The 27533-nt window shown below is 40.4% G+C and overlaps 1 protein-coding gene across 2 annotated transcripts; it reads left to right on the top strand.

Moving 5' to 3' along the window:
- Positions 1–1440: 1440 nt before the first annotated feature.
- OCIAD1 (OCIA domain containing 1) lies at positions 1441–27533 on the top strand. Of its 2 annotated transcripts, none has more exons than XM_073342083.1 (8): positions 1441–1603; positions 3600–3684; positions 7130–7183; positions 10068–10115; positions 17326–17455; positions 19726–19931; positions 23172–23324; positions 27355–27533. In XM_073342083.1, exons 1-8 carry the CDS (start codon positions 1541–1543, stop codon positions 27390–27392), a joined length of 777 nt encoding a protein of 258 aa, XP_073198184.1. In that variant the 5' UTR covers positions 1441–1540; the 3' UTR covers positions 27393–27533. The 2 variants fall into 2 exon arrangements, with proteins under 2 accessions (XP_073198184.1, XP_073198185.1); XM_073342084.1 differs by lacking the exons at positions 1441–1603; positions 7130–7183 and adding exons at positions 14419–14504; positions 14667–14786 and having other exon boundaries at positions 3598–3684.

Below are 27533 nucleotides of genomic sequence, written 5' to 3'. Positions count from 1 at the left end.
TGTGCAGACCTCTGTCAAATCATTAGCAGACCACTTATACACTTTGAGGAATGATTTCGAAAGATTTGAAGACATATAAAAAGATATCTTGCGCAGTCCCGCAAGCGAATCAGGAAAAAACAAGCAAATGATAGCAGTGCAACAGAAACAGCATTGAATCCTAGAAACAAATTTTGCGTAACTACTTACTACACTATAATTGATACACTTGAAGCTCATACGAAGAGGAGAGGTGAAGTGTACAAAGAAGTATCAAGTAGATTTTATTTTCTAAACTATATGGACTTATCTGATGAACAATATTCACAAGGTTCCCAAAAGCTAGTTGAACTATACCCTGTTGACTTTAACATGAACCTCTGTGGAGAAGTACGGCAGTTCCACTGTCATATGCGCACAAAGTTTAATGAAACAGGAAAAATGAAATTCAGTCACATTGAATTTCATGTCACAATATTGAAAGATGGACTACAATGTGTATTTCCAAATGTAGAGATCACACTATGTATTTTTCTAACATTGATTATTATTAACTGCTCTGCAGAACGCTCTTTTTCTCAGCTGAAAAGAATAAAAAACCGTCAGAGAACAATGTGTCAGGACAGACTTGATTCACTTTCCCTATTGTGTATGGAAGCGGACATGCTTTGTCAAGTCAGCTTCGATGAACTTATCCAGAATCTTGCAATCAGAAAATCTAGAAAGAAGCTATTTTAATTTCAGCATACATGTAAGTTTTGTGTCATTTTGAAAAATAAATTTTATTTTAGGATATAGTATTGTTTTTATTTTGAATTACACGCAGGGTGGGGGCACCATAATCTTTTCAGTGCTTAGGGCCTTTAAAGGTCCTAATCTGGCCCGGATTGTTTCATGAGTGAATCCTGCTCAAGTATCAGAGGAGTAGCCATGTTAGTTTGTGACTGTATCCGCAAAAACATTGAGGAGTCCGGTGGCACCTTAAAGACTAACAGATTTATTTGGGCATAAGCTTTTGTGGGTAAAAATCCACTTCTTTAGAGATGCAGGGAAATCCCACCCTCACTCACTCACAGCGGCTGCCCAGGGGGACGCACCGAACCCTTACATCCACTCATCATTCAGCCACTGGCTCGTGAGGAAAGAGCCCGACTCGCCCGGTTCTCGCGCACACCCGCAGTAGCTGGGCAGGGTCGGAGAGGCGGGGTCCGCACGTCCCAGTGACGAGCCACTGCACCCCAGCCACGCCCCCAGCAGCAGAGCGAAGGGGGCGGGGCGGGGCGAGGCGAGGCGAGCGGAACCAGCCTCCAAGACGCATGCGCATTAAGCGAGTTCACGGAGGGGTGCCTTCCTGTTGCTCCTGCCTGTCGGTATCCGTATCCGGGTCATTCTGGTGAAATTGCCCCTGGTCCCGTTCCCGCGGGGTCATTGTGTCGCTGCGGGTTTCCGGTCCCCCTCCCCCTCCCAGGGAGGTTTGTGTGTCGGTGCGGTTGCGGCACCGCCGTTGAGCCGTTTTTTTTTTTTTTGCTTTCTTCTAGTCCCCCTCCCCGTGCTTGCCCTCATGGAGCCGCCCGGGCAGGTAGGGCGGGGCCCCCGAGAAAGGGAGCACGGCGGACCGGGCCAGGTACGGAGGAGCTGCCGCCCCTGGCTTGGGGCTGAGCAGCTGCGGGGAGCCCGTTGCCCAGGCGCCCCCGGGGTGCCTGGGGCCGGGCAGGCGCGAGGGGAGCTGTTGTGAAGCCGGGGAGGCCGCTGCGAGCGATGCGGGGTCCCCTTCCCCCGTGTGTCTGCAGGGCACGAGGGGTCCTAGGGCTCGACTGCGCCTGGTGTCACTCAGCGACTGCCCCTTCGCCGCCCGCCCCCGGGGCAGCTGTTGTGTGTGAGAGACGCCGACCGCCCCCGGCCGGGCTGTGCTTGCGGTTCGCGTAGAGGGGAAGTAGCCTGATCCCTTGGCCTGCCTGTGTCCGCGCTGGCAGTCTCTGGCCTGGTGGCAGCCGCAGTTTGGGGCGACGGAGATTGTTGTAGCAAAACGTCTCTGCTATGTTTTCAGAGCTGGCCTCTCAAGCTGGGATAATTTAAATCAGGACGATTGACTAAAATATCTGAAAATGTTATCTGAGTGCGCCACTGAGGTGTCATTGAAACACACGTAGCAACCCCTTTTTGTTCAGTAAAGGGTGCATTAAACACCTCCTTAAAATTACTTGCAATGGAGATTTGTTGTGTATATATTCCCTCTGTCCCCACGTGCTATTGGTACCCAGGCTTCTCTTTTGGAGGCATAAGCAATAAACTAGCCTAGCCTAAAATACAAAGTGATGTCAAATAAATGGAATATGCTATGGGCTAACTCTTTATATGTAGCATTTCCATATATTGTGTCATGGAGATCACAACATTCATGACTTCCTTTCACCTCTGTGACATTTTCTGCCTGGGGCTGGGGCTCCTAGCCCCCACCATGGTGGGGGACCCTCCAAAGCTACCCAGCCACAGCAGGCAGTGGGGGGATCATGAAGCAGCCCGGCCATGGTGGGCACTGGGGGAGACCCTCCAGCTGCCCAGCTGGGGATCCTGCAGCTCCCAGCCATGGTGGGGGACCCCCCCGCTGAGCTCCCAGCCACCCCGATGGGGGGATGACAAGTGGATCCTACAGCAGCCCAGCCCCTGTGGGCAGGGGGACCCCAGAGCTCCCACTCCCCACAGCAGTGGGGGATCTGGAAGCCCCAGCAAGAATGGGTGCTGAACCCACCTCACTGTTTTGTCACAGATATTTTTAGTGAAAGTCATGGACAGGTCACGGGCTTCAGTGAATTTTTGTTTATTGCCTGTGACCTGTCCATGACTTTTAATAAAAATATCTGTGACAAAAACTCATCCTTAATTATGGATGTTCCTTTGTAATTTGAAGTTTTGCTCTTCCAATGCTGTGAGGTCCAGTTAATGAGAGAAATGTATCATGAATTGATAATGTAGAATGGCTTCTCTCTAAAAATGTCATCTTTTATTCATAGTATTAGGTGCTCACCACAGCCTAACATCACTTGGCTCTCTCACAATAATGGTGATGATCAGGAACTCCGAGTTCATGTGGGGAGTAGTGGAGGAATTGGCCAGCCTTCACCTTATAACATCTTATAGATAACTGAAATGTTTTATGTGGTTAGGACTTTTTTACTGTGTTAAGTTATAGTGACTAACACCAATATGATCCTTGTGCTCTGTGAATAGTTAGACTCTGTTTACCTTCAAGATCTGTCTTTTTACCCAGGCTTCTGTGATGGGAGGAATACAATAAGGGTTGGTATTTAAGTGTGTGGCAGGGTTTTTGGTTATTTTCTCATGTCTGGATAAGCTGCTGTGTATTTGCTTTTCAATGTTATTGTATCTTTAAAATTATATCTAAGGCAGCAAGAGGCCTGTATAGTTATAAATCTAACTAAATTAAATAGCTAATATTGCTAGCCTGATGAGGCATTCACAGGTGAATAAAGACCCCAATTTATTAAATTACAGCTATTTCAAGTGACAGTGTAGAGATTAGGAAAAGTATTTTTAAAAAGCTTCTTTCTGTGAATATTTTCATATACATATCTTTTAATGTTCAATTTTCATAATGAAAGAATCCTGTAGGTATGGCTTACGTACCAACAGAGGATGAAAGAAGAATTTTCAGGGAATGCAACGAAGAGAGCTTCTGGTATAGATGTGAGTCAAGTTTGCTGATAAACTACCTTTGTCTCCATTTTAATCTCCTCTTTCTTCCTTCTTTGTAGTGTTGTTTTTGCCATTATCACAGCTATTTAAGAATGAGAGCCAAAACCTACAAATCCTTACTCATGAGTAAGGACCATTTGTATGAGAAGCTTCACTGAAATCAAATTATACACTAAGATAAGTAATATGATGGAAGGAAAATGCTTGTCACATCTCCCTGAATACTTGATCCATTAGCATTTACGCTAACTGTTTTTAAGATCCAGTCATAGGGCCCGTTTTGCCTCTCATAGTTACACAGGCTTGTAAAGCACCTCCCCACAATCTACTGTTAGTGTGAGGGAGCCTGTGTGCTTGTTGGGGTCAGCTCCCTGACTCCACCACCACGGGGCAACACATACACTCCCTCCTCAGCCTACACAGACTCTGCTGTCCCTCTGCAGGTTAGCGATAGACACTACAACCTCTGAGCATTTCATTGTGGTGCTCAGCTCCTGTTCCACAGTATTGACAGATACTGTTCCCAAAGGAACAGTACACCTCAGCTTACCAGTTATATCTTAGGTCATAGCTCCACTTTACACACAGCATTTAGAAATGTTTATAGTGAAAACAAGTAATGTATGTTTATTTAACAAGAATAGAGATTTGAGAAGTAGCAAGGAAAAGTATTGGCAACAAATGGTTACATGTAAAATAAAATCATAATACACATTTTAGAGCCTAGACTTAACTAGATACTTTCCTGTCTAATGAAGTTTAGCTCACCCAAAGTCTTTGCAGTATTTTCCAGTGAGGTTGACTGTGACCCTCCTTTCATAAGACAGACCATGATGATTGTTCATCTCCTACATGAAGGATCCTGGGTGTATATCAGTACACCGTTGTACCCCCAGAATCCATTATTTTTACTTGTAAACAGGATATTCCCCTGTTGTTTTAGGTGTTGGTTTTTTTAAAGCTTTCCTCTCTTCTGATTTCAAAGTCTCTTGATTAGCATCAGGATCAATAATGCAAATAGGTCTCCATTGTGATGCATACAATGAACGATACATAAGTGATCAGACATAGAGAGATAAGCATCTGCTGTCCTTTCCCTGAAGAGAACCTCTCCATGGCACATCACATCCTTGTGACCTGACTTTAACTTCAAGGCTTTAAGAACATAATTTTTGGTATAGATACTTCTTAAATATTATCCATCATTTGCAGTGTTGTTTTAGCTGTGTTGGTCACAGGATATTAGAGAGATAAGGTGGGTGAAGGAATATCTTTTATTAGACCAACTTCTGTTGGTGAAAGAGAAAAGTTTTGAGCTACAATGAGCTGAAGAAGATCTCTCTGAAGCTTGTAAGTTTGTCTCTAAATACTATCCATACACCTGTTTCTCAGTGATGTTGATGATCTGTAAGCTACTGGCTCTTGGTAGAGACCTTACATGCCACGCTTTGATGAACTAGTGTTCATATGCTTGACCTCATAGATCCCTGTAAATGCCTATGCCCCTGCCCCACCCTTGTCCTCTGTCAGTTCACGTCAAGAGGTCCCTGGATCACAGCCTCATCCTGCAAACCTTTATACAAGTTGGCCCTCAAAATTAGTCTGACTGTTCATGCGAGTAAGGGTTTGTAGGATTTGGATGGCTTTCTAAACCATGTAAATACTAGTGAAACATGCAAAAGACTGAGATAAGGCATTTCTATATTTTTGAATTTCTGCAGCAGCTTCATGCATTTTTTTAAATTGAGGTTTTTATTGAATTGAATATGAAAATGAAAAATTCAGTGCAATGGCTCCTGTTTTGATATTCAATTCAGTTTATTTTACACTGTCCTCATATTTTCAGTTCTGAGTTATGCAGATTATCTTTCATAGGTCATTAAGGTAAATGGGACAGTTCACACCTCTTAGAACCATTGTTTGAGTCTCTCTGCAACTTCAGTAAGAGAACAAACATCAATAAACATATTTTACATTCTATTTGCCTCTCAGGGTATGTCTACATAGCAACTAGACACGTACCAGGCTGGCTCCTGCCAGCCAACTCCAACTTATGGGGCTGTTGCATTGCAGCGTAGACTTCCAAGCTTGGGATGGAGTCCAGGCTCTGGGACCCTCCCACCCTGCAGTATCCTAGAGCTTGGGGTTCTCCCTGCAGCCTGAGCCCCACCAGCCTGAGTTAGCTGACATGGGTCAGACATGGATATCTAGTTGCTATGTAGACATACCATCAGAGGAAATCTCTGCAGCCATGAGCACTAGAAATATTTTATTTAATGAAGGCTGAGACTGGAGCATGACTCTACAGCAAACTGAATTGTGCAAATCATAATACATGGGGCCTGTGATCATGCATTGTCTTAACAGAATGAAGCTTGCCCAATATACAATGTGATTTGTTTCAATTATCAAAACAATGTTTTTCACAAAATACTGAAGAATTATTGACCAAAATGGATTGCATTATTACTTTACATTTTTCCCCCCATCCAAAAGGCCAGCACTGCTTCTTCATTTAGGAATGGCCTGGAGATTATGAAATTATCTTTTCGGATATGAGTCTTCTGTCTGTCATCTGTGCTTTTGTCATCTAAAGAGTAGATTGCTGCACTATGGTTTTTAGGAGGCTGCATCTTAATTCTTTGTGGAAACTGAAGCTAATGTAGCATTTAGCAGTCTGTTTGTTGAACAGTATGTTTTTATGTGAACATAGTGCACTGGGACCCTGTGAGTTGAACTAACTGTCTGTCTGGTTTGGGGTAGATTCCTATCTCTCTGGAAAAACCTCACTTCCCCTCAATTTTGGGATTCTCTCCCAGCATGGTTTGAAATAGCTGGAATCTTGAATTTCCAGTCATACAGCAAGAATCCTCTTTGGTCCCTAGCTTTTGGGAAAGGGAGGTAATGATGAGGGTTGTAAGTGATGGGAAGATTGTGGGTTCAGTTAACGATCATCTGATTTTTATTTTTTTTAACTAGGACATTGCTGGTGATTGGGGTGATGGTTGACATTTTAAAAAGAGCAGAGTAGTTGCTATCTTATTTTTATATATACATTGAAAGAAGTGAAATTGTTGAAACTCTAAATTAGTTTCCAAAATATTTCCACTCAGTTACTCAATTTTAGGAGGATACCTTCCATCAGATTTTTCAAATTTAAGTGTAGTGTTATCTTATTCATAGAGTTTAAGGCCAGAAGGGACCATTAGATCAGCTGGTCTGACCGCCTTTATATTACAGGCCATTAAACTTCAGCCAGTACCCCTGTATTGAGCCAATAACTTATGATTGTGTTTGGCTAACACATCTTCCAGAAGGGAATGCGTCTTGATTTGAAGATATCAGGAGAGAGAGAGAATCCGCCACTTTGAAAAGATTGCAAATTATAATTCTTCTTTTTTTCTCTCTATTGATAAGCTACTTTTTCCCCCCACAGCTGTTCCTATTTCTGCAGTAAGCATGATTGTCACTCAGGGCTTAATTAAGAAAGGTAAACTTTAAAACATCTTTTGGTTTAACTTCAGATAAGTTTTACTTGTGCTCTCAACAAGGTTGTCATGCATAAATTTGATTTTAAATCAGATGTAAGTAGATTAGAAATATGTATAGGAAATATTGCGAAAACTTGAAGAGTGGAGAAATGCAAGCTTTTGTACATGTGGGGAAGAAAAAATATTCAGTAAAAGAAATATTCAGTGGTAGGGAGAAACCTCCAAAGCAGTAACTCTGAAAGAAATCTAGGGATGATAGTAGATTTTGGAATTGGATTGGAATGGAAAATACTTTAATATTAAAATATCATGATATAAATGAGGGTTTCCCCTCATCTAGAATATTGTATTCATTTGTGGTCATGTCTAAGGCTACGATTTAGTCACAGGTCATGGGCAATAAACAAAAATTCATGGCCCGTGTCCTGTCCATGACTTATACTAAAAATGCCTGTGATTAAATCTTGGGAGTGAGGCTCTGCGGGGAGACACTGGGGGCCATGACTGCGGGGGGCGCTGGGGACCGTGGCTGGCAGGCCACTGCTGTGGACCGCGGCTGTTCCGGCCGGCCGGGAACCGCTGCCCGGGGCCACGGACCGCGGCTGTTCCGGCCGGCCGGGAACCGCTGCTGGGGGCTGCCGGAGCAGTTGTTGGTGTGGCTGTCCCCAGGGCCACTCCAGCAGTGGCCGGTGTGGTTGTCCCAGGAGCCACCTGAGCAGCTGGCCCTGGAGTCAGCCACTCTGGCCCCTGCAGAAGTCACGGAGGTTGCGGAAAGTCACGGAATCCATGATTTCTGCGATCTTTGTGACAGACACGGAGCCCTAGTCATGCCATATCAAAAAAGGATATTGTGTAACTAGAAGAGATTCAGATATGGGCTATGAGAATGCAAAAAAGCATAGAAAAAACTTGCTTATGGAAACTGAAAAGACTGGGATTGTTTATCTCAGAGAAGAAGCAAATAAGAGGGGATATAAGTCTACAAAATTAATTGTTATAAATGAGGTAGAATGGGAACGTCTTTTTTTCCATGCCTAAGTAAAAACAAGGGAACCATCAATGAAATGGTGCCACATTCAAAACTCATACTTGGAAGTACATATTCATGCGATGTGTAATTAAACTGGATGCCATAGGATGTTGCTGAGACCAAGACCGTGGCAAGATTCAAAACGTATTTGACATTTCTATGGATTTCAAGAATATTTAGACATAAAATATCAAGTATTTAAAAAAATAAGTGGGAAGGGCTGTAAAACTTTACGCATCAGGGTTTAAACCAGTGGTCACCAACCGGTTGATTGCGGGGGTGGAGAGGCAGGGTTCTCCGTCTGTGCACTGCTCCTGCCTGCAAGCACTGCCCTCGTAGCTCCCATTGGCTGGAACGGGGAGCTGTGGCCAATGGGAGCTGCAGGGGCGGTGCTTGCAGAGAGGGGCAGTGTGTGGAGCCATGTGCTGCCCGCCTCCTCCCAGGGGCTGCAGGAGCATGTTGGCCCCTTCCAGGAGTGGCGTGGGGCCGGGGTAGGCAGGGAGCCTGCCTTAGCCTCGCTGAGCCGCTGGAGGTAAGTGTTGCCTGGCGGGAGGCTGCACCCCAGCCCTGAGCCTCCTCCCGGAGCCAGCACCCAGAACCCTCTCCTCCACCTTAAGTCCTAGCCCTGACCCCCGTCCCAGAGCCAATACCCCACCCCCTCCTGCACCCCAACCCTCTGCCCCAGCCCTGACCGCCCTCCCAGAGCCAGCACCCTGTACCTCCTCCTGTACCCCAACACTCTGCCCCAGCCCGGAGCCCCCTCCTGCTCCCAAACTCCCTCTCAGGGCCCCCACCACGCATCCCCTCTGCACCCCAACACTCTGCCCCAGCCTGGAGCCCCATCCTGCACCCAAACTCCCTCCTAGAGCTTGCACCCCTCACCCCCCCACACTCCAACCCCCTGCCCCGGGCTCAGCCCAGAGCCCCCTCGCACACTGCAATCCCCTTGGTCCCAGCCCAGAGCATGCACCCTTCCTAAATCCCAACCACCTACTCCAGCACAGTGAAAGTGAGTGGGAAGGGGGGAGGGAGGAGATGGAGTGAGCGGTGTGGGGCTTTGGGGAAGGGGCTGGGTAGATCCTGGGTTGCCCTTAAATTCAAAAAGTGATCTTTGGCATAAAAAGGTTGGAGACCGCTGGTTTAAACCATTCTCTAGCTGTTAGGGGTTAGAAGGTGACTTCCCTGGGAAGGTAGATTACCTTGCATCTGTGTGGGGTTTCTTGGACCTTCCCTGAGGCATGTGTTAACCTCAGTAGGAGACAGGAACTGGACTAGGTAGACCAAGATCTGCTCCAGTATGATGATTCTTATGTTCCTATGATAGTTTCTCTATGAGAGCTTGTAAGACCACAACTGGAAATAGTGCAGTCTGTACTGAGTAACCCAATTCCAGAAAGGTGTAACAAAATGAAGGGAGTTAAGAGAAGAATAACAAAATGATTAAGAAAAATTCAAATTCCTAGTCACATAGCTTCAGCAGCACTTGAAACTGCAGAAAGAGGGGAACTTAGAATTGACTGAAATTGCCTCATTCACCTTGTGTTGGGGTATTGCGTTCTCCAGAGAGCGATTATACATCCCATATATACTGCAATACCTAGTTGCACAAGGTGGGATAAAGCCGGAATTTTAACTCTTGAATTTTCTAGTTTTGTGGCTATAAGTCAGAAATGTTGTTGGGATTTTTCTTCTTAAAAAGTTAAAACAGCTCATGTAGTGCAGAGGATTAACTACTATGGCATGGTCACATGAAAAATTAAATGTTAATCTGGTTATTTAAATTCATCTTTGTGATCTTACTAAAATAATTATTTTACATATAGTAAGTAATTACTTACTTTGCTTATTTTCAGGAATTCTCACCACTCATTCAAGGTTTGGCTCTCTTCCCAAAGTTGCATGTAAGTATAAACCACATGTTAGTTCAACTTACCAGAATCTAGTTCATGAAGTGCATCAGTTACCCTGCCAAAAAGCCAAAGCAACTCAACTGTAGCCAGCTGAGTCATTTCAGATGTATCTCAGTGAACTTTCTCTGGATTTATATTGGTGTAATTTGAGATCAGAAGACTTCCCTATATGGCAATCTAATATTCACAAATTCATTATTTCTCTATCATAAATAGCAAGACTTTCAAATTCATTTTTAGTCAGTAACTTCCTTTCATTTTTCCTTCCCAACAGCACAGCTAGAACTATAATAGATAATTACTAAACATCTCTTTCAATATTATTTCTATCAGAAATAATTAAAACTTATTCAGGCTGAGTGGTGAAGTCATCTCCAATTTAAATAAAGTGGCTATTCTGAGAAGTGGGATTGTTTAATGTACTGTATCCTTTCACCCACAAATTGGGTAGACTGTTATCAGGTGAAAAGTATCATTCCTCTGCACTCTGAATTCGCATGACAGGGTCTGCAAAATTTCTGTGTATAGCATTCATGTAAAACCCTGCAAGATTGCAGAAGTTCTTGATAATTATCCTCTGAGACTCTAGTAGTCCAAGATGGTAAAACAATGCATAACTTTTAAGAAATGAGAGGAGATTGGTTTTAACTTGCAGTAATGGCCTTTCAGCAGTAATTCTTTGTATGTGGTGAAAGTCATTGTAAAAGGACACTCTCAATTTAAAATCACACTACGGTATGAATTTTTTACTTGATGTTATTAAAAGTAATACTTAAGAGTGCTGTAACTGAAAGATTAAAGAAATACAAATTTTCTGTATTTTCAGTTTGCCTTCTGCAGTTAACAGTTTGTATATAGGCAGCTTCTCCTATTGTGCGGGGTCTTTCATGCTGCAACAGGGAAGAAAGAAACATTTATAATCACATTTCCTTTATTTTCTTTTTTAAATCACAAACCTTTGCAGGAGACTTGGTCAGGTTTGTACCTGAAATTACTTCTCTCTTTTGACAATGACTATATTTCCAGCTGATAGTGCCAATTTAAATTTCTGATGACTCTTTGGCTTATGTAACTTTTCAGCATTATTGAAGTTTACAGGTCCAACTGTCTAATATATCATTTTAATCACATATTCCTGTTGCAATGAAATCTGCCTTAAGAACTTTGCCAAAGCATACCCATCCCACGCTTCCTGATTTGAAGGTCATAATTCATGTCTCATTTGTTTCTTTCATGCTATCTTTTTTTCCTGGTCTCTGTGTATGCACAATTAAAGGAAACCTGCAATTTTATGTGAAGGATTTTGAAATCTGTGTAATCAGAAATATAAATCACTGTTTTAAAAAAATCAGTAAAATAAAAATGAATAAATAGCAGTAAAACAGGAAGTTGTCATCGCTCCGCTCTGCCCACATAGATTCAGATCCTACTCACATTGACTTTAATAGCAATAGGAACAGGATCAGGCCTACAATTTGTGATAAGGGAAGTGCTGCTTCAAACATATAAATGAATGAGACAAAACTATCAGTCATTTAAGGCAAGTTCTGTTTTATTTTTTGTGCCTTGAACAATACTACTACACACATTTTTCTAATAAATAATAATTGCTACTTTGAAGGGACCGCCACATATTTCTAGTTCTGAGATGTATCCCTCCTGACCTGGTGCAATTGAACTTTGGGAATCTTCAAGAAACATAGGGCTAATTGGGACTACACAAGCATCACGTTAGAGCACAGAATTCTAGAAGTCAAGGTTATAAACAGTGAAGTTCCCAGCTACCTCATTTGTTGCTTTCTATGATTGGTTGTGGGTATACAGACTTTCACTTTGTACTGAGAAAACTTTCCACCAAGAATATTTGGTTGTAGTTTTGGTTGTTTTTTGGATTGGTAATTTCATGTAGTTTTTATAAAGTTAAAATCTATGGCTGTCTGTGGCTTGGTTCTGGGACATCATGTCAAGGTCAGAGCCTAAAAGACCAGAGTTAAGTGATGTATTTAATGTCCCCCTCTCAGGTTAAACGCACAGACTTGCAGCCTGATGTGCTTTGATGATAGCCTGAATCATAGTTTAGCTTGCTGGTCTTTTATGTGTTAGTTCTAAAAGAACAGATACATTCTGCTCCATGCCTTCCTCTTGACAGAGGCCCATGAACCATACTCTGGTCAGGGAGAGGGTGGTTACTTACTTGAAGTTCCCCTAAAGTGTTCAGACAGAAGCCTTTGGTCCTAGGCTTTGCATCTTGATCCTGCTTCAGATTGGCAAAATATTGTGTATCTGGTCTTGTGGCTGTTTCAATGCCAAAAGGCTTACACTGGGCTTGTCTATGCTACAGGGGCACAGCTGTGGCTGTAGACATTTTCTACAGTAATGGAACAGTTTTTTCCCTTGCTGCAGTTAGTCCACCTTCTGAAAGGTAGTAGCTATGTCGAGGAAGAATTCTTACGTTGACCGTGCTGCATCTATACTGGGGGTTAAGTCAATCCAACTATGCCATGTATGTCTCAGGACATTAGAGACATGGTGGGTGAGGTAATATCTTTTATTGGACCAACTTCTGTTGGTGAGAGAGACAAGTTTTCAAGCCACACAGAGGCCAGGTCTACGCCACAGATCTATATTGGTATAACTACGTCACTCAAAGCGTATGTCGTTATAGTCACTTAATCCCCCATTAGACAGTGTTATGTCAGTTGGAGAGTTTCTCCTGTTGACATAGCTACCACCTCTTTGGGAGGTCGATTAACCATGCTGTTCGGAGGAGCTCTCCTGTCGGCATAGGAGTGTCTTCACTAAAACACTACACCGGCGCAGCTGCACCAGTGCAGCACTGTATGCGAAGACAAACCCAGAGATCTTCCTCAGGTCTGGGAAGGAAACTTCCAACATCACAGCAAAATGCAAGGTGGAACAGATTATTTAGCATAAGTAGCGAGCACATATTATAGGGGACCATTCGAGATAGTGGTCCATTAACACCTCTGGAGTCATAGGACAAAAAGATGGGGTTAGTGAGTTACAGATTGTTGTAATAAGCCATAAATTCAGTGTCTCTGTTTACTCCATGATTTTTAAATGTCTAGCAGAGTAATGAGCTTAAGCTCCCAGGCTCATCTTTTGAAAGTGTTGTACAGGTTTCCTTTGAGGATGAGGACTGAGAGGTCAGATATAAAGCAATTACTTTGTGAAAAGTGTTCATTCACAGGTGATAAGGTATTTTGTCTTTTATCATTTTCCTGTGTGAGTTCATCTGAGAGTGTAGTAACTATGTGGGTGAAACCAGACAGTCATTACTGGGGTATTTAGTGCACTGGATGAGGTATAACACCTTGTGATAGGCATGTATAGGATCTGTGAATCTTGAAAGGTGTGTTGTAGCAGTGGAGATATGTCTGTAGGTCTTGCATCTGTTTGTCTGGTGTTCCTTTTGAGTTTGCATATGCTGGTCTGTGGGGAGCTTGCTTCTGGTGAGCTTGGAGACATTGAGGGGTTGTTTGAAGGCTAGAAGAAAGGGTTCAGGAAAGATTTCTTTCAGGGTGGTGTCTTTCAGGATGGGTTGTAATTGTTTGATGATGATCCCATATGAATTCTAGTATGGGGTGGTAGGTGAACCAGCTGGTTTGACCAGCAGAGTTCCCTCAGTGCTGAAGACAGTCTCAGTACAAGGGAAGCCTCAGGCAAAGCTCCTGATGGGGCAATCTCCCCTCAGATCTAGGGTTTGTTGGGCTTGACCTTGTGGAAGCATCTGTTCTGTTTTCCTTTGCCATGAAGCAAAGGGGTAATGTGAAGCAGAGCTCAGTGAGAGCTTCCATGATAGAGAGCTCAGTGCTGTCACATGAAGCATGAGAGCATAGTAGAGATCTGACCTTTAAGGCAATTCTTGGTCTTCCAGTATCACTGATCTCTTGGACTTTGATTCTTTCCTTTGGAGATCGTGCAGGTCCCTTGGTTTCAGCACACTTCTGTGTTCTGCACAGTGCATGTTCTTTGTTGCAGAGATCTGGTGGAGTCCTCTTTTGAATCCAGAGGATGTAACTAAATCTTCTGTTCCAGAGCCTTAATTCTGGGTCTTTCCATCTCTCTCTCGGTACTATTTGGGAGAGGATAGGAGGATCACTGTAATGGTTCCCTGCATAATGGCATTTTGGATTCTGGTGAGTTCAGTCTCTTCTTCAGGTGTTACTAATTTTTTTCCTTAGTGACCTGGTTGGTGGTGTGTGATAGTGTTTATGTAGATTCCTTTCTTTTGTCCCCAGTTAATCCCTGGATAATCTTTCCATATTGGCAGGGACCTCCTTTAACTTCTTAATAGTCAAGCAACTGTAGAAGGCCAGTCTGAGATGTCTCTTCCTCTCAATCTCTCTCCAAAGAAGGGTAAGATGCAGTCACTACTTTACAAAAGCAGTTTCTAAAAACTATTTCCCTTTATCAATTATGGTCTGTAAAGCCTATGGAACTAGGCAAAAGAAACACTTGCATGTAAACCCCTGCCTTGCTTTCCCCATTATTCAAGCATTCTGGTCAGTGTCCTTTCAGTGTTACAGGTCCCCTTTGCTTGGCCTCACTTCTCCAGTTTATGTCGTCTTCTCCAAATCCTGGAAAATCTCACCTCTGCAGTCAGTTTTCTTCAACTTGGACTAGTTCTGCAGTCAACAGGTACCCAGTCCCTTTTGTTCCTTTCCTCTCTGAGTCTATCTTTGTTTTTAAAGGCAGTATCAACACCTTCTTTGTCCCCTGTCCTGGGGAAATTCCATTCCTTCAAACCCTAGCCCTTTGAAGGGAAGTTTGAGAAAACTGCTTTTCAGTAGGATGCAGTTACTCCTTTTTTCTGCCCAGGCAAGATCTTTTCAGATGCTGATGGTTTTTAACAACCAACCCATTCCTAGGCAAATGCCCTAGTGCCAACCCCCTGTCCCATAGCACAGTAAAAGGCAGCTGTAAGACATAAGGATACACACAGTTCATAAATCAAACTGGAATTTCTAAGTTGTACATTGATTCCCCGGATCATCAAAGCATATCTTCCAGAAAGGCATCCAGTCTTGATTGAACACCTCAAGAGATAGAGAATCCATCACTTCCTTTGCTAGCTTGTTCTAGTGATTAATCACTCTAACTGTTAAAATGTGTCTAATTTCTAATTTGAATTTGTTGGGCTTCAACTTCCAGCCATTGGTTCTTGCTATGTTTTTCTCTTAGATTGCAAAGCCCTTTGATACCTGTTAGTGTCTCCCTATGAAAGTATTTATACGCTGGAATTCAGTCCACACTCAGTCGTCTTCTTGATAAACTAAACAGATTGAACTCTTAGACCCTTACTGTAAGGTATTTTTTCTAATCCTTGAATAATATGTGTGTCTTTTCTTCACCCTCTACAATTTTTCAACATCCTTTAAAAAATGTGGGCACCAGAACTTTATCTTTATCAGTCAAACTTGTAATCTCATTTAAAAAATGAAATCCAATTTGTTTGATAAGATCAATTGTCCATAAAACAATGTTGATTGGCATTTAATTTTATTGCTAACCTTTAATTATGTATTGATTGAATCCCGGATCACCTTTTGCCATTATTTTGCTCCCCTTCCCACCCTCTGAACCCCTCGGTCCCAGCCCGGAGCCCCGTCCCATACCCTGAACTCCTCATTTCTGGCCCCACCCTGGGGCCCACACTCCCAACCAGAGCCCTCACCCGTTTCCGCACCCCAACCCCAATGTTGCGAGCATTCATGGCTTGCCATACAATTTCTATTCCCAGATGTGGCCCTTGGGCCAAAAAGTTTACTCACCCCTGGAATGAGGGGGTGTGTTGAGCATGTTTGGTGGTTGTCTTGGGCATGCCCAAAAGAGCCTTCTGAACATCAGTAGAGGAGTGAAAAAACCTGTAATTATTTGAAAAGAATTTTTAATCAATACAGGGCATATTATTTAAAGGATGCTCTATGAAAAACTGATTTTTTTAAGTCCGTTTAAAAATTATGTAAGTTGTCTCTTTAATATATTGAGAGCTGTTTTGGAGGGTCACTTGTAATATATATTGAAATATGAAAATGTGTCTTATTTTGTTACTGTTCTTAAAACTCAAGTCAGGTAATGAAAACTAAAGGCTCTGATGTTAACCAACTCATCCATGTTCCACATAGATTGTATTTTATTGTATACGCTTAAAATTGATATTCAACACTTTAAAAGTGGGCAAGGGATAAAAAGAAATTTAGTTTATTTATGGATTTTGTGTGTTAAATGTTAACTTCGTATATATTCTGATTTACCTAGTTTTCTTTTAAAAGGGGTTATGGAGAAAGAAATATAAATGGATATTCTTGACTATATATGAAGTGTTTGAAGAAACAGTTCCTTAAGAAACACTGATTTTGCTAGGCAAGTTACTGGGTCATTGATGTAAGACTTTCCCTTTAATAAACCATAGACTGTCCCCTTTTTTAAAAAACAAAACAAAACAAAACATTAAATGAAATGACTAGACAGATACCTTCTCTGCCTTAATGACTTATTGCCAGTCAGAATCTTTTATTAAATTCAAAAAGTGACATTCTTGACCTGTGAAGTAGGGCTGTTCACGACTTGAAATTACTTTTCTGTGAGTTTTTGTTCAAATATGGAACAACTTTATTATTTTTTTAATTTTAGAATTTTCTACAATTTCCAGATTTCCTATTGAGTCTAAATTTTGTTTTGAAAAATAAAGTCTGTTTCCACAGACTCTGAATGAAATTGATGAGGCTCTCTGAGCTGCTCAGCTGGAAACCTTAAAGCCCTAGCTCTAGTCAGTTTCCAGGGCTGCCAGGCCTACTGTTGTGCAACAGGGAACCCAAAGTGTTGAGAATCCTAGCTTGAGACCCTTGGGAGTCTTGGTCCAGAGATCTTTATGATTGTCATCCTTCTCTCCTCTCAACTGCCACATCTGATGGCTGCCTGCTTGTCTCAGGTACTTCATTATGACTTTGTTCAGCTGTCACCTTACTCTTTTAGTACCTTCTCTGGACAGGAGTACCAAAGAAATGTTAAAGATGCTGCCTTTTTTGTTCTTTAAATCAAAACTGAAGACTAACTTATTTTCATTTGACACTATGGCACCGTGTACTACATTTTTAAATGATTCTACTTTTATTGTAAAGTGTATTGATGTTATGGTGCAGAGTATGTCAGAGTTGCTCTTTTCTTTACATATAAGTTGCCGGTATATGTGGATATATTGCTGGAAAGATTTCTTACATGTCGGCCTGCCAGGAGAAATTCAAGAGACTGGAGAATTCCCCAATAGGAGAAAGTATACGACAAGGGCGCAGACCTCTTCCACATGAGTAAGACTTCAATTCTTTCACTTTCTTTAAGTTCTTAATTTTTTTTTTTCTTTCTTGTAAGAAGTTCATAGAAAGATCAGGGCTGCGTTTGCAACTTGCAATGATCTTGAGAGCTGAATTTTTCCTTCCCTTCCAGCAACTTGTTACCTCCAGGAAACTCATTCTTTGTGAATTCACAAAGCAGCGGCATCAACTGAAAATTATAGTTTGAGCTCTGTTAGGTACAACAGAGTATTTTGTCGAGTCAAGCAAAGAGTGCTTTTGTAAGCAAAAATGTACTAGAGTGTACACTCAGACTTTGGTTTCCTGTGGGATTTACTCATGATAATATGACCTTGCACAAGTTTTCTCTTGATAGTTTAGAAGACAACTGAAATAAAATAGCTTCACTTGTTGGAAGTGTTCCAGTAGTTTAGTTTGACTGAGGGTGAAATAGAAAGAGGGTGGAAATAATAATAAAAGGAAAGAGATCAGTAAGCAATACTAGCTAAGGAAGCCGTATGGTGGACAAACTTATTACTTTCCTTTGTTCACAACTTTAAAATCTATAATAGTGGAGAAGCATGACGCCATTATGCTCTATTTGTGAAAAACTCATCAAGTTCTTTAAAATATTTCCTGTTTTGTTTCAGAAATATTTTCCTACTTGATATGGTTTTTAATAACATTAGTTTTGTAACCTCTGACCTATATAAATCTTTATATAATTCACTGCTCAGAAAATGTTATTTGGATAGCAGTGAGCAGTAGTCTAGTTTATGTAATGGTTACTGTTACATAGACAGACGTACTTTTTAAAACCTTTTAACAAGGACTTGATTGATCTCTTAACTGCTTTCCAAACTGGCTCTCATCAAGCTCTAGTGCACTAAAAATAGATCATAGCCAGGGCAGCACAAGGGGGCGGGGTGGGGGGAGGCGGTGTGAGCTGCTGCCTCCAGTAAGTTCCTAGCATCTGATGGGCATGCACTCAGCAGCTATCCCCTTTTGCTGCTCACACTGCCGTGCTTCATTCTATTAGTGTGCTAACTCAAGTATATCTCGTCAAACTGGGAATCCCACTCCCAGCTTAAAGTGTAGACTTGCCTATAAACGTGGTAATCTTATACCTATAGGACAGTCAAGAAAAATATATACACAGGATAACTGAATTACATCCCCGCCACTTTTTGCTTTCCTTTTTCTAGCCTCCTGAGACTCTTCCGTGCCCCCTTATAAAACGTTCAGCTTCCCTTCTACCCCACCACCCCCAAAAGTGAATATGAATGCTTAAACATATATATATACACGCCATGTTAAGGTGGTGTTTTAAATAATTGTTGCGGGAAAAGGGAAAGGTTAAAATAACAATATATGGTCAATATAAAAGGTGTTGCTTTTATATTGTTAATTCTGTAATAAGATATATGTATCTATATGTGTAAAGACAATGTAACTGTAATGTCATATTGTAAGTGATCGAAAATATGAACAAATAAAATCTCCTTCTCTCCCTTCTCCTCCAAAAAAAGTAAGAGATGAATCAGGCCTAAATTACTACAATAGACCATTTTTTTTGCATGTAACCAATTGATGTCCTCTTCTTTTAAAAAAATTGTTTCTAATCATCATTCCCCGTGTTAATTTTGTGCCAGAAAACTAATTCAGCAAGTCCATATAAGAGGGAGGAACATAAGACTTTTGTTTCCTCAAGATAATTCTTTTGTCCACAGGATAGCTACTGTGACTTTTTTTTTTGGTATTGATAAGTCATAGCAGCTTCTAATGAAGGGTTTTAAGTTGCATCTTGGCTTCTCAAACCACACTTCTTCCCCCAAACTTTCAAAAATAGCAGCTACTGCTAGATTCTTATGCCACCACTAGCTCATGCAGGCACACCCTGTTCTATCTGTCTGATGTGTTTTGTCTGTGTCTGAACTGTCTTTGGGGGCAGGGATTGTGTCTTACAGTATTTATCTTGTAAAGTTCCAAGTCCATGACTGGTACTCTGTCTATATTCTGTATTTTTTTTTTCAGATAGGACTCAAGTTTCTTATGTATGCTCCTTTTTTAAAGTGTATATGTGTTAAGGAGGGGGACATACAGATCTTTTTGGACAGTTTAAGCAGAATCAATTACCTTTTTCTTTTAAAATCTGTTAATACTTAGTTTTAAAAATTAATTGTATTAAAACCTTTAATCAAGGACATTTTATTCCTCAACCCATCGTGTGTCATGTGCTTTAATTAAATATTTCCAATCTTAATATCCAATTGTGTTGTTTTTTCCAGATATGCTGCTCAAAAATCAGAGTTTGCAAATTTGCCTTCTCAGTCACCTTTTGGATCTTCTCCAGCAGCTGAAGCCCCACTTTCTTCCAGCTATTCACATGAATATAGTTCAACAGATCAGTCCGGCTCTAATTATGCACCAGTTCCATTCAGTTCTTCTCTGAATGAATCCTCTCCTACTGGAGTTACTGAACATAATGCCCCAGGTATGGCTTGTCTTAATAAAGTTTATAACTTCATAGTACATTAATTCTTGTCTCTGTCCTGGATGTCTCTTATCTTCAGAGGTGAGAAGAATGTGAAAGTAAAGCTTCTTTTGTCATGATGATAAATATGGTATATCCCCTTAATTTGCTTGGATGTATACATTCTGTATATTCAAATTGCCTTGTTTCAGCACCTGTACAAATATACAGTATTTTTTAGATTGCAGTGGTTTTTGATACTTTTCTTTTTGGAACTTCAGCACATTCCTGTATGTTGACACAAAGCACATCGATCTACAGTATGTTTCTGTTTTAACATTTGTCTTTTTAAAACCAACTTAACTTATATTTTTTTTAAAAAGATAACTGCAAGTAAAAATTTTAATTTACAATATAGGGTTCTGTTTTCTCTTGCAACAACTGAGGACATCACTGAGCCTAAAATTTCCTGCATCCTTCATGCTGCTTTAGGTGTTAATGATGTCCTGGACTGTTGCAGGGGAAACACAAGATCGTGAACTCAGGTCTTGGATGGTACCTAAATAAATATTATGATTTTTCTCTCTGTGTGTGTAATTTTAATGTACTTTAGATTTTTAAATTTAATTTTTGTGAAAAATCTTTTCATTATTTGACTCTAAAAGCCCCTTCACACAACTAATTTTTGCAAATAGATTTAGGGGCTGACATTTTAGACACATTCATAATCTTTATGGCTCCTTACACTGAAGCACTTGAAAACTGCAATTTTAACAGAATCCAGGAGTTGCTCTCTCCATGTGTGCTGAATTTATACAATAATTGATAATATATGAAGGGGAAAAAAAATCCAAAATAAAGTATAGAAGTGACATTCAGAGGAGGAAATGTGTGCAGAAATGAATGCTTGCAGAAGTGAACTTGGAGCTGGCAATGTACACATTAACATTATGCATAGGTTGATTTTGATTTTTAACTGTTTTTAATTAACTGGGTTTATAAAACTGGACAGTAAGGAATAGCATGAAAGAATAATGAAATAAATATGTAATTAATCCAATATGGAGTTTTTCCAAATACAGTTATCCCAATAAGTCTAAGAAACAACCCACCTATTGATAACAGCAGCATTTTAATGTATAAAACATCATATTCTATCAAAAATCCTGATAACTGTTACCATTTAATGCAGACTGATGGTTTCTCCAGAAATGATTGCCTTTAATATACAGATAGACTGATATCTTGCTCTATTGAAGGACCTGCTGTACATGCTTTTGCTATTTCTGGAAGGACCGCAAGCCTGTATGCAAATCATAAACTTATCTGGATTTCTGAAAAGTCTAATTTATAAACTTAAATTTATTCCAAAATTATTTAGTTTTGTTATGCTTTTGTCAAGTGACCAAAACTTTCTCATCCACCAAGTGTTAAACAGCTTAAATCTTTCTGGTAATTTAGCAATATCAGAATGAGAAAACATAAATTAGTTAGTATTTTCCAGTTCTCACGTGTGCACAGAGACTGACAGTTTGTCTATCTCAAGCATAAATAAGAGAAAATCAATGAAGTAAGCTCAAAAATCAATCTTGATCTTCCCAAAAAAAAAAAAAAAAAAGTAAAACTCTTGTTTGTTTCCATTTCTGTTTGTGATCCGATTTATAAATTTAGCTACTTTCTTGGGATTTACAAAGCTGACCATGTGTCATTCAAAATTAATAATAGTTCAGCCAAAAAAACTGGAAGAACAAAAAGAAAATGTAATCAGGCCCTAGAAGAGTCATCATACCCTGAAATAGCGTTCTCCCCCTTCCCTTATTAATTGTAACTCATAGTCCCAGATATGTTGATCATTCACATAACCCATGATAGTGTTTACTGCTCAGTTTCTTGGATGGGAGAAATCTTGCAGATTGTAACATCATTAATGGTGTATACCAAAATCAACAGTTTGTCATTTTGCCTAGACATCTTGCTCCTCCTCTTAGGTCATGAGTTGAAATCCTAGCCCAATTGAAGTCAATAGGAGTTTGCCATTGAAGTCAGTGGAGCCAGAACTTGACCCAAGGAATAAGTGAGCCCAAGTATTTGCATTAACTCATATGAAATTTGAGTCTTATTTCACAGAGTTCAACCTATTTATCATTTTTTTTTGTTTGATAATCTCCATAATAATTAAACTGAGGTACTTCACTAGCCAACCAAGCAAAGTGACTCTAATAGTTGTAGAACAACTGAAGATGTAAAACAGCTCAAATTTCTGGTTCTTCCACCCCCCACCCCCCCCCCCACGATGCATCTGATTTTCTGTTCACCAAAGGTTTTGTTTATTAATCACCACTATATATTATTTGAAATGCTCTGTCAGTAGTAGTAGCACAAAATCATGGTGCTTAAATAGATGAATATGTTCTTATTTCCTAAACATGACTGGACTAGACATTCTTACTTTTATTCAGGGTCCCTCAAAGATATGACATTTTTAATATTATTGGGGGATGGTTAGGTTTTTTTTCTTATTTTATCCAAGAAAAAGCCTAAAGAGCAATAACATTTTTGACAGATTTAAAATGGGGGGGGGGTGAATGAAATCAAACCCACAAGCCTAATGGTGCTTAGATGCCATGGAGTTTGGGCACTTTATAAATACTTAGGTGGCTGATGCATAACATCCTTTTCTCTTCAGACCAGTCTGATTTTCCCTTCTCCAAAGTCTTCATTTTTAAAAAAAAAGTTTTGCTGTGCTTGGAATGCACAGAATTCTCTTTATTCTTTAGAGTCTGAAAATATGGAAAACTCTTGCTTTGGGTTGCGCTATCTGCTCAGACTATGACTGCTGTACCATACTGATGTACTCCCAACAGAGCAAAACATGTCTCTGCTGTCAGTCATGATCTAGGTGAACTGCTATCTGCTTGAAAAGCTGTTTGTGGCAGTGCTATACATAGAAATTCTGCTTTATGTTCTTATTTGTGTGTCACTACTCAGTTTTCCCAGCCCACAACTACTTCATAACATTGGTGGCATCTGAGAATAAAATGAAAAGTTTCAGAATGTATAGAGTGCTTTTACAATACTTTTAAAAAACTGAATTGCAGTTTAGGATTGTGGCTGTAATGTGTCCCATTTCAGTCTCAATTGAGCTACAATTGATTGGCATGTTAAAAAAAAATGTTGGGTTAATTGCAGCTGTAATCAAGTGTAGTTGGGTGTTGCTAAATCTTCTCACTGCATATATGTATATATATATTTTTTTTAAAGAACCTGTTCCATTCCTAGAAGAAAGTCCTAAGAGAAAAAGTATCTCATACGAGGAGTTAAGGAATAGAAACAGAGAGACATATGAAGGAACATTAACACAAAAGGCAGAGACTCCAGTCAAGTCTTCACAGGAGAGACCATTTAAAAAAGAAGGTAATCTGATGCTGAATTGCTGCAGTACATAGTGAACATGGATGCCAAAGTAGCGTTGAAAAGGGTTAGAGTCTTGTGCTTTCCTTTAAGAAATCCCTAAAGGATAAACAAACAGTATCTTGAGGTGCAAATGACAGAATTGTGTTTCTGACTTAGCTCACATTTGAACTGATTTCCTTTCTATGTATGGCTTATGTACAGCATATTATATAGTTTCGTATTTCAAATTACTTCTTGTGTTGGAAAAAACATTGAAGCTTCAGTAGAAGATTATAATGATGGTACTACAATGATCAGGTTATCCATTTAGAGACAAATTGTGAAAAGCTTGATTAGTGCTTGGCTGCCTAGGCCTTTAGGCATATGGCTACGCAGCAAAGAAAAATCTGCAGGGTGTGCCAGCTGAATTAGGTTTGCAGGGCTTGGGCTGTGGGGCTGTTTCATTGCTGTGTAGATTTCGGGGCCTGGGCTCTAGGATTCTGAGAGGTGGGAGGGTCTCTGAGTCCATCAATCTACACAGCAATGAAACAGCCCTGCAGTCTGAGCCCCACGAGCCTAAGTCAGCAGGCATTGGCCAGCCATGGATGTCTAGTTGCTGCATAGACATATCCAAATAAATAATTTACTGCATCACCGCTCTTTAGCAAAGGGTTTGATAACTAAGGTTTCTGACTGAGTTTTTTAGCTCTTGAAAGGGTGTATGTTAAGTTAGCATTCTCTCAAAACAGACCACATACCTGTTTTTTAAAACATATTTTATGAATTTGGGGATTTGTGTAGTGTAGAATTTTGAGGGACGTGTCATTGTTTGCAGATGTTTACTGTTCTATGTTAAAATTTAAAGGAAGGAACTAGTACTTGGCACCAGTGTTGAGATTTTTGTTTTCACGCTGGAAAACAGAACTTTAGACAGTAAAGAATGAAGTGACCTTCAAAATGAAATGCCATTCAATCAGTATAAAGCTATCTTTGGGAACCACACTTCTTACTTTGAATAAAAAAATTATTTTGCTGTTTAATGCACTGCAGGATCTGTCACTTTGAATCTTCAGGCATTATATTCAGGCCCCCATATACTCTGCATCACAATGGAACCAAATTCTGCAGCAACAACCCTTTAATTTTGTGGCAATGTTAATTTATTCTATCACTGTGAAATACTCTACATTTCTACACCGCCCACCCGCATACGAACATATGCAGTTTTAGCCCATAGCTGAAAATATCAATTGACATAAAATTCTTGGGTGAACATTTGAAACACTGGTTATTTTCAAAGATAGGAGTTTTTTCACTCTATTTTCCATGGGGCCTGTAATACAATTAACTCCCCCTTGTGGGAAAAGCTGTAGAGCAAATGTAGCTGCAGGCTGGTCCTAGCAGGGCAAGGAGATAAAATATTGAGCACCTGCCTGGATCAAAATGATTATTTTTGTGGCAGACCCTCTGAATTACATGGATTCCTGGGGAAAATGCCAACTCCTGTGGCTGTGGAATTCATGATGCCATGATTAAGATGAATGAGGAAGTTCACACCTCTTAGCTATTGTTCCAGGTTGTCTGTAGATTCAGGCAACTGACATTTCATCTGTGTGCATAGTTTCCTATTCAAGGTTTTCTCCACAGCCATAGAGACTAGAATCATATTTTCTTTAAATGAAAGCTCAAGTTCTGGAGCAGCACTTTGTGGCAAGGAGTAAACTCCACCGCAAAGTCTATGGCTATGGGATTGCAGAATACAAAGGTTCACAATTTTATTTATACTTTTTAATTTAGGATTTTTTTCACTATGGAACAATGTTTAAACATAACATAGGATCACAATAGATAGAATGTTATGTTACTTATCAGCTTTTGAAAATGGCACATGAGTAGTTCACTGAGCTTTCTACAAATAACTTGTAAATGTGGTTGCTTGCACTGTTTAGGAAAGTGGAGTAAAAGCAAAACTAAAATAAATGTAAATATTTGCTGGATAATAAATGACAGAAGTGCATGAAAGTCTGAAATTAATTTCAGGGAACTTACTGATGTCACTAACGGAGATGGTTCAATAGTAGAGCTCAGTGATTTTTTCAGCCTGTTTACTACTTTTCTTTTGAAATGTTAGATAGCTTTATAATAATGAGTAAAAACAGGAACTAAAGTTTAGGGTTTGCCTGCTTTGGGTTTAACCTCTGTGCTCTTAGTGTGCCTGCATAATTCCTGCTAAATTGCTGAGGAGTGGATGCTCTTCAGCAGCAGTCAAATGATAAGCACTGGGGCTCCCTTACAGCAGTTTTTTGGGGTTGGGAGCAGAAATCTGCACAAATCGTCAAAATTGAAACTATATTGGGAGGGTAGGGGGAACATCTACAACACCCTTCTCCTGTCCATGCCATTCTCAGACACCTCCAGTAGAGTCCTTTATCACTCTGTGCACGCACACATAACCCTGAGGCAAGCCCCAGTGCCCACGAGAGCCTTTTTCCTTGGAGATGCATCTCCCTTTTTTCTGGCCTTTATGTAAGAAAAGTGCACTGGTTTAACTAAAAGTGTAGTTGTAAACTGATGGGGTTAAACCAGTGCAAAGAGCTCTGTGGACCCTCTTCCTTTGGTTTTAAGCCATGCATATTTCAGTTTAGCTTGTCAATTAGAAATCAACTCAAGCTAAACTGAAATAAACCTGGCTTAAACTAAAATAAGAGTCCACACAACATGCATGGATTTAACCAAATCCATTTAAAATTGCACTTTAAGATGAAGTCAGTGCAACTTCCTCATGTAGATGTTAACAATGACAGATGGCACAATACTACCATCCTTGTAGTCACTTAAGCCCATTACTTGGGTATCATCTTTGAATCCACCCTCTCTCTAACTCCAAACATTCAGGCTGAAGCCAAAGCTTGCTTCTTCCTTCTATGTAAGGTCCAGTTCTCCGTGTGCACCACGTAAACTCTCATCCTGTCTTGTCCTCTCTGACCACCTCCTTTCTGGCCTCCTGATATTCCCCTCTCCTTTAGAATCTTTGGCTGGTCTGACCATATTGTGCTCTTACACACAATTCCTGACAGCCCAGATCCTCCTACTGGCTCACTTCTCTCATGCATTTAATTCAAGCTTCCCCTCCCTTTAAGAACCAGCACAACTCAGCACCTACTGTCTATCTTAGGTACTTGTATACTACAGTAATGGGGGGGCCTCACAATCATTAATGTACTTACCCTCTCAACACCCTTGTGAGGTAGAAAAGTACTATTATCCTCATTTTACAAAGGGGGAACTGAGACACAGACCAAGTGACTGGTCCAAGGTCCCACAAAACATAGGTGGCAGAGCAGGGAACCCAGCTCTCCAGAGTCATAACCATTGGTCCATCTTTCCTCTTTCTCTTTATATTTATTCTTGTATCTTATTGTAACCTAACTCTATATCCTGTTTGTCCATATCTCTCCCAAACAAGCACCTTTTCATTTTCTTCCACACTGCCTTCACTGGACTAATCCATAAAACCATTACCTTCCCCTCCTTCAAGTCTGTCTCCAAGGCCCACTTCTACATTGTAGGCAGTTGCCAACTGTTAAAGGCTAGGTAGTTGGCCAGTGGGGATTACAAATCTCTCCTTTTTGTTTTAAAACAAATATAAATTAAATATATAACTAATTACCTTGTAGCCACATAACTGTGCATATAACAAGACTATGCAATATTTGTATCTGTTATTCTTTCCCTGTTTCTTCCAATTGTTTGGTACACCCACTTGTTGCATCTTGTTTTAAATTAATTATAAACTCTGCAGGGTAGGGATTAATGTAATTGGTCCCTAACCTGACTGGGGCCTTTGAATACTGCTATAATAAAAACTAATAATGCCATCTTTACCCTTTCCCTCATTTTAAAAAGTACTAGACACTCACTAAAGTGTAACTGTCCCTAATCCTCACACTTCAAAAACACAACACATTTACCACAGTTTCAAATCACTATGTAAATTAAACTTATGTATTTAAACTATTTAGTTGTATATGATATTTTTTCTTTTTTCTAGTTAAAGTAAACAAGTATGGAGATGCTTGGGAAGAGTGAGAACTGAATCTTTGCATGTACTGAAGGAAGTTATCTTCAATCAGCTAACTTCAGCTCCATCTGTGTTGGTCATGAATATCTACACACTTTGGTGTATTCTGCCAAACTGAAATATGTTCTAATAAAGGAGACTAGATTTTA

The sequence above is a fragment of the Lepidochelys kempii genome, chromosome 4, assembly GCF_965140265.1.
Source record: "Lepidochelys kempii isolate rLepKem1 chromosome 4, rLepKem1.hap2, whole genome shotgun sequence".
Lineage (NCBI taxonomy): Eukaryota > Metazoa > Chordata > Testudines > Cheloniidae > Lepidochelys > Lepidochelys kempii.
This window is presented reverse-complemented; position numbering and strand designations above follow the sequence as displayed.

Bases quoted from the DNA above. Each gene is read 5' to 3' on its own strand.
- OCIAD1 (XM_073342083.1), top strand. From the start codon at position 1,541: ATGGAGCCGCCCGGGCAGGTAGGGCGGGGCCCCCGAGAAAGGGAGCAC. The intron at 3,685-7,129 runs GTGAGTCAAGTT...TTCCCCCCACAG, and splicing joins AGAGAGCTTCTGGTATAGAT to CTGTTCCTATTTCTGCAGTA. The intron at 23,325-27,354 runs GTAATCTGATGC...TCTTTTTTCTAG, and splicing joins GAGACCATTTAAAAAAGAAG to TTAAAGTAAACAAGTATGGA.